This window comes from Nicotiana tomentosiformis, chromosome 5, assembly GCF_000390325.3.
Source record: "Nicotiana tomentosiformis chromosome 5, ASM39032v3, whole genome shotgun sequence".
Taxonomy (NCBI): domain Eukaryota; kingdom Viridiplantae; phylum Streptophyta; class Magnoliopsida; order Solanales; family Solanaceae; genus Nicotiana; species Nicotiana tomentosiformis.
The window spans coordinates 21,858,427-21,865,917 of record NC_090816.1 but is presented as its reverse complement, the minus strand read 5'-3'; the positions used below and the strand labels follow the sequence as shown (position 1 = coordinate 21,865,917).

The following is a 7,491-nucleotide window of genomic DNA, read 5'->3' as shown; positions in this document are numbered from 1 at the left end:
TTACATAAATGTCTCAAATAAGTCTCAACTTACTAACCTCTAGCCATTAATTATAGACTTACCAAAACTAGCCAAGCACATATAAAAATTAAAAACCCAAAAAAATAAGGTTCTTTCAAGAACCACACAAAAAAATCTCCTTCCATATTTTAAAGCGTGATTAGCAACATTAGATGCAAGACGGAAAGAAAATTTTATGGATGAGGTTGCAAATAAGGTGATGGAATACAAATATATATATATATATATATATATATATATATATATATATATATATATACACACACACACACACACACATACAAGATTCCAAAAATTTAAGCATAAAAGGACCCTTTTCAATGAGTATGGTTGAAATTCATTGAAACATATATATGAGTCAATATACAAAATTTGAGGAAAATTGGAGGTAATTTGGATTGATTTGGTATCAAAATTCGTAGTAAAAATCGAGTTCAAAAAACTTCTTCTCCAACACATGTATCAAACATGTATGAGGCATGTATCTCACATACATGTATACATGGATATACATGTGAGACACATATGATGCATATGTGATACACAAATGATACACAATGTGATACACATATCATTTTTTTTCATGTTCATCTTCTACCTCGAATTTTCAATTCAAATCATCTCAAAACTCCACCAAATCATCCCAAAACTGAGATTCAAGCTCCTTAAGATGTACCCAATCTATTCTAATAACACCCACTCTAAAGAAAGCAAAAATTTGACTTTTTTTTTGCTACAAATAACTAATTGGCTAATATTAGTAATATTTTATGAATTAACCAATTTTTGTAATAAACGACTTATAAATGAACATAACCGATAGTTTTCCTAATTTATGATAGCGGGACCTGCGTTCGCCCAACCCCTAACCAATCCAAAGCCCAATTAGTTTTTTAAGTGTGTCATTAACATACCTATCAATTGGCTCGAGCACACGTTCTCAACTCCACTCTCACAGTGATGTCTTGTTTTCTTACTTTTGGAAGTGCTTTAGGGATTTCTTCTCTATTTGTCTCTAGGTGTTTTTCTCTCTCTGTCAAAAAAAAAACTCTATAACAACCTTGACGGTGAGGTTTCGATTCCTTATCTTATAATCTCCTATCCTATATAAAAAATCCTATAAAATAAGTTGTAATTCTTACATAGTTTGGAAAAATCTTAGGGCCCGTTTGGCCATAATTTTTTTTATACTTTTTTTCAATTTTTTTTTACTTTGGCCATTAAAATTTCAAATTTTACTTGAAGTGAACGAAAATTTTAAAAACTCCAAAAACTATTTTTTCTAAATTTTCACTTCAAATCACTCACAAAAATTCAAAAACACCTCTAAATTGTATTCATGTTTAAATACAACTTTAATTTTCAAATACCATTTTCACTTGAAAAAAGATTTCACTTTTTTTCTGGAATTTCACAATTCATATGTTCAAATGCCAACTTAAATTTTGTAATCCTGGAGTTATTACGATTGTTTGGGGAAATATTTTTAAATATATTAAACAAGCTTATACATGTGGAAAATACATTATATCTAGTCCAACTCTAATCAAACTCGTCTACTCAATGAAAACTTTTAAGAAGAAACTTAAAAATATAGTTAGAATAAACAATAAGGTAGTTGTAGTTTATTTTGGTCATAGTTGTTGACTCATAAAGACGTTAGAAGAATTAAATACTCCTTCCTTTTTTTGGCCTTGCCTCCCACATCGACAAGCTAGGTAAGTCTTTATATTAAGTTGCAGTAACACGAACAGACACGACCTTACTTGAACAGGATCTGTTCTATAGGCTCGTTCCACCTTATCCTTGAGTTCTAAAGAGACAGAAAACCAAGTCTGGTGGATGAATTCTGTCCATTAGACCAGAGTTTGATTAACAGCCCTTGTGGCGTTCGGGCAATGGAGCCATTTTCATAAATATCTTTCCAGATCCTTTAATTTTTGCCGTTGCAGAATTTTCCATAGAAAGCGTCTCTTCGGGTCCAACAAGAGCATAAGTAGCAAATGCTTCTCTAAAAGTACAAACATGGCGAGTGGCTCCAGAATCAATCCACCACTCCTTAGAATTTCCTACCAGGTTGCATTCAGAAAGCATAGCACACAAGTCATCGATATCTTCATGCTTTTCAACCATGTTTGCTTGACCCTTCTTCTTGTCTTTCTTTGGAGCACGACAATCTGCAGATCTGTGTCCAGCTTTTCCACAGTTGTAGCAATTTCCGTTGAACCGCTTCTTGCTTGGGTTGCTTTTTGGTCCATAAGCCTTCTTCCTCTTTCTATCCTCAACAATGTTTGCTCCCATTATTGTTGAGTTTCCACATCCTTTCTTTTCAGCAGCTTTATTGTCCTCTTCGATTCTCAACCGAACAATGAGATCTTCAAGGGACATCTCCTTTCATTTGTGTTTCAAATAGTTTTTGAAGTCCTTCCACAAAGGAGGCAACTTTTCAATCATTGCTGCAACTTGGAACGCTTCATTGATGACAAGACCTTTAGTGAAAATTCTGCTAGTAGAAACAATATAATTAATATTTTCAACATTAGTATTAATTTGACTTATACCTTCAGCAAGGAGATCGTGAATAATCACTTGCAATTCTTGGACTTGGGTAATAACATACTTGCTGTCTACCATTTTATAGTCCAAAAATTTAGTGGCAACGAATTTTTTTAACCCGGCATCTTCCGTTTTGTATTTCCTTTCAAGCGCTATCCACAGTTGTTTTGACGTCTCCATATTACTATAGATGTTATACAGATTGTCCTCTAGTCCACTAAGAATGTAATTCTTGTATAGAAAATTAGAATGCTTCCACGACTCAGTCACGAGAAAGCGTTCATTTTTTGGAGTTTCGTCGGGCAGAACAGGAACATCTTCCTTAATGAACTTCTGCAGACTTAAAGTCATCAAGTAGAAGAACATCTTCTGCTGCCAGCGCTTGAAGTCAATCCCGGAAAATTTTCAGGGTTTTTCTGCCGGTGCCAATGCCGGTGTTGTTCGGCTTGTCGATGCGTTGGCAGTTACCATAGGAACAGTCTGGTTCCCGTTGTCATTCGTCATTTCTGTAAAAGAATGACACAAATAAACATTAAAATCATGTAGATTTTAATCTCCACTGGAGTAGAAAACTACACAGGTTTTAGTCTCTCAGAAACAGTGAATATAACACAAATACAGAAAATATTTAATTCCTTAAGCTTGTTATTTAGTTGTATTTGTAAAATAATTATGGAGAAGATAAAATAACATAAATGTAAAAGAAACAGAATTTAATTCGAGCCCACTGAATTCACAGTGTTTCCTTAAGGAATTTAATCCCCTCCTAGTACCCAAGGTTGTAGATTATTTTCTCCCAGGATAGAACGAATTACACACTGGTGTAGCGATACTTCAAACACCAATATTTCAGCGAACACAAAGATCGGTAGTAAATCACACTTACTGATGCTTTGTTTATAGTTAAAACAATACAGAAGAAAGGAGGAGAAGTCAGAAATTCGTATGGAAAATCTGAGAGAATGGACTGGTTTTTATAGCCAATGTTGAGCTCAAACTGAAGAGGTGCAACTCTTCAAATCCGAAGAGGTACCAACTGTTTCTTCAAATCTGAAGAGGTGCAAACTGTTTTGTAAATGTCTTTTACAAAAATAGATTAGATTTAATATTAATATTTAATAACAATTCTGTTAATATTTACTATTAACAAATAAATTTGGTCCAAAATATTAATCAATCAATCGATCATTTGACCAAATCCGAATCCAAAGACGAAGCCGAGGCGAGGAAGCGAGCGACGACGACGACGCGAGACTTGCCTTCTTCTTAACTCTTTAAGAGCTAGAAGAAGTGTAATTGTATATATACCCATCAAAATCTTTTCTTCTTCCAATATGGGATAATATCCCTTTGTCAAGGAGGGAAACTCAAATATTTTTAGTTTTCCTCCATTTCCCATTCACCCTCTTTTAAGCTACATTTAAGCTTAAAAAATCCAACAATCCCCCACATGAATGGGGAATGGCTATATCATGGAAATATGCATGAAAAAACTGTGTGATTCGCAAGCAAGGATTAATTGTATCAGGATAAGTAGGTTTCCCTTTGAACTTTCTGTAGTGAACTTATGTCGGATATACTCGGTCAATCAGTAGATTTGATATCTTTGAACCGTCAATCTTTGGTGTATACCTAGACAACCATAAGTCACACAACCAACCCTTAACCGTCTTTGGCTCTCATTGTTGTGTTCGTTTCAGCCAAGAACATCGCCTGGTTTAATAAGTGCATAGAGAATTGGCCTTACAAAATTCTCCTTGAAGCAGCTAACACTTCACACTTGCATAGGTGATTCCTAAACGTGTCATCCCATAGATACACTATTTGATATACCCCGTATCAAATTTAGAAATCATTAAAAAGCCTTAATGCTTTATCCTTGGTACTGAACATTATCTCATCACGAGAATGGACCAAACTTTTAGTTGACAATGTTGAACCGTCATTAATGACTTTGTTTAATCTCCTTGAACCTAGATCTTGGGATCTCCAGTCTTCTAGGTAGAGTTACCGCCATAATGGCTTGTTCTCTGCCATAGTCCCATTCCCCTCGATGATTTCTCAACTACCTCTCTAGTTAGGCCTTTTGTAAGTGGATCCGATACATTATCGCTTGACTTTACATAGTCAATTGTGAAAATTCCTCTAGAGAGTAATTGCCTAACGGTTTTATGTCTTCGTCGTATATGACGAGATTTACCGTTATACATCACGCTCCCAGCCCTTTGAATTGCAGCTTGACTATCGCAATGTATGCATATTGGTGCCAACGGTTTTGGCCAAAATGGAATGTCTTCCAAGAAATTCCGGAGCCATTCAGCTTCTTTACCGGCTTTATCTAAGGCTATGAATTCAGTTTCCATTGTAGAGCGGGCAATACAAGTTTGCTTGGACGACTTCCAAGATACCGCTCCTCCACCAATAGTGAATACATATCCACTTGTGGACTTAGAATCAGTTGAACCGGTGATCCAATTTGCATCACAATATCCCTCAATCACCGCAGGATATTTACTGTAGTGCAAAGCAAAGTTCTGGGTATGTTCTAAATATCCCAAAACTCGTTTCATTGCCATCCAATGAGATTGACCTGGATTGCTTGTGTATCGACTCAATTTGCTTATAGCACAAGCTATATCTGGTCGTGTACAATTCATGATATACATTAAACATCCCAACACACGAGCATAATCCAATTGTGATATGCTTGCCTTTGTTCTTTGCTAATGCAAGATTCACGTCAATTGGAGTCTTTGCAACTTTAAACCCTAAGTGCTTGAATTTTTCAAGTACTGTCTTAATATAATGAGATTGTGACAATGCTAGACCTTGAGAAATCTTATTGATCTTAATCCCGAATTAAATCAGCAACTCCCAAGTCCTTCATATCAAACTTGCTAGTTAGCATACGCTTAGTCGCATTTATGTTGGCAATGTCATTACTCATTATCAGCATATCATCCACATATAAGCAAACAATGACTATGTAATTTGGAACATTTTTAATGTACACACATTTATCACATTCATTTATCTTAAAACCATTTGACAACATTGTTTGGTCAAATTTTGCATGCCATTGTTTGGTGCTTGTTTTAGTCCATAAAGAAACTTAACAAGTCTACATACTTTCTTTTCTTTACCAGGGACCACAAACCCTTCAGGTTGTTCCATGTAGATTTCTTCCTCCAAGTCTCCATTTAAGAAGGCCGTCTTAACGTCCATTTGATGAATTTCAAGACCATAAAGTGCAGCTAATGCTACTAACATTCGCATGGACGTAATTCTTGTAACCAGAGAGTATGTATCAAAATAATCAAGACCTTCTCGCTGTCTATACCCTTTGACTACAAGTCTTGCCTTATATTTATCAATAGTGCCATCATCTTTCATTTTCCTCTTAAAAATTCATTCAGAACCCAAAGGTTTATTTCCAGGAGTAAGATCAACCAATTCCCATGTATGGTTATTCAATATGGATTCTATTTCACTATTGACTGCCTCTTTCCAAAACAATGATTCCGAAGAAGATATAGCTTCTTTAAATGTTCGAGGCTCATTTTCCAATAAGAAAGTCACAAAATCTGGTCCAAATAAAGTAGACATTCTTTGACGTTTACTACGTCTTGGACCCTCCTGATTAAATATACTTTCTTTTGTTTCTTCCCGAGGTCGTTTGGATCCTTTACCAATCGACTCACATTCCTAGTTATACGGGTATATATTTTCAAAGAATTCAGCATTATCTGATTCTATAACCGTATTATTATGAATGTCGGAATTTTCTGATTTATGAACCAGAAATCGATATGCTTTACTATTGATCGCATATCCTATGAAAACAAAATCAACGATTTTCGGTCCTATTTTTACTCTTTTGGGTTTAGGAATTTGCACTTTTGCCAAACACCCCCACACTTTAAAATAATTCAAGTTGGGTTTTCTTCCTTTCCATTTTTCATATGGAATGGATTGTGTTTTGCTATGGGGTACTCGATTTAGTGTCCGGTTAGCCGTAAGAACGGCTTCCCCCCACAAGTTCTGTGGCAAACTAGAACTTATCAACAATGCGTTCATCATCTCCTTTAATGAACGATTCTTTCTTTCCGCAATCCCATTGGATTGGGCCGTGTAAGGGGCAGTTGCTTGATGAATTATTCCATATTCTAGACATATTTCTTCAAAAGGAGATTCATATTCGCCACCCCTATCACTTCTTATCATTTTAATTTTCTTGTTAAGTTGCGTTTCAACTTTATTTTTGTATTGCCTGAATGCATCTATTGCTTCATCTTTACTATTAAGTAAGTAAACATAGCAATATCGAGTACTGTCGTCAATAAAAGTTATGAAATACTTCTTTCCACCGTGAGATGGTATTGACTTCATGTCGCAAATATCTGTGTGAATTAAGTCTAAAGGATTTGAATTTCTTTCAACTGACTTATAAAGATGTTTAACATACTTAGATTCCACACATATTTGACATTTTTGGCCAGAGTGCCACATTGCCAAGCAACTCAGCTAAGGAAGTATTTATATATCAGTAAAGCAACTTGAATGGATACGACCTTACTTGAACAGGATCTGTTCTATAGGCTCGTACCACTGTATCCTTGAGTTCTAAGGAGACAGAAAACCACGTTCTCAGCCCCAACCATTAGTGCTGGGATGGTTTAATGGTTGTCTGACAGACTCTTTAATCTTTTGCTTTTGCTAGATGACTTCAATCTATTTTGCTATCTGCCTTATATTTGTGAGACTTGAAGTTTACAATTGTAAAGCTATTCCTCTAATGCCATTTATAGAATTGTCAGTGACATACTTCTGGAGATTTGGAATGACATAGAAGTTCCAGAAGCTCTTGAAGGGTATCCAATCATGGTTCACTGAGCCAGTAATGCCAATGTCTTA

At 35.4% G+C, this 7,491-nt stretch overlaps 1 protein-coding gene and 2 pseudogenes across 1 annotated transcript; 2 read left to right on the top strand and 1 right to left on the bottom strand.

Annotated features, from left to right (window-relative positions):
- The first annotated feature begins 1,777 nt into the window (after positions 1-1,777).
- On the top strand, positions 1,778-1,889 carry LOC117275039 (small nucleolar RNA U3; annotated as a pseudogene).
- A 4-nt stretch (positions 1,890-1,893) lies between these two features.
- LOC138892009 (uncharacterized) lies at positions 1,894-2,322 on the bottom strand. The gene has a single exon (XM_070175700.1). It carries the CDS (start codon positions 2,320-2,322, stop codon positions 1,894-1,896), a length of 429 nt encoding a protein of 142 aa, XP_070031801.1.
- A 4,821-nt stretch (positions 2,323-7,143) lies between these two features.
- LOC117273132 (small nucleolar RNA U3) lies at positions 7,144-7,274 on the top strand (annotated as a pseudogene).
- Positions 7,275-7,491: the final 217 nt, after the last annotated feature.

Coding starts and splice junctions, on each gene's coding strand:
- LOC138892009 (XM_070175700.1), bottom strand. CDS start 2,322: ATGGGAGCAAACATTGTTGAGGATAGAAAGAGGAAGAAGGCTTATGGA.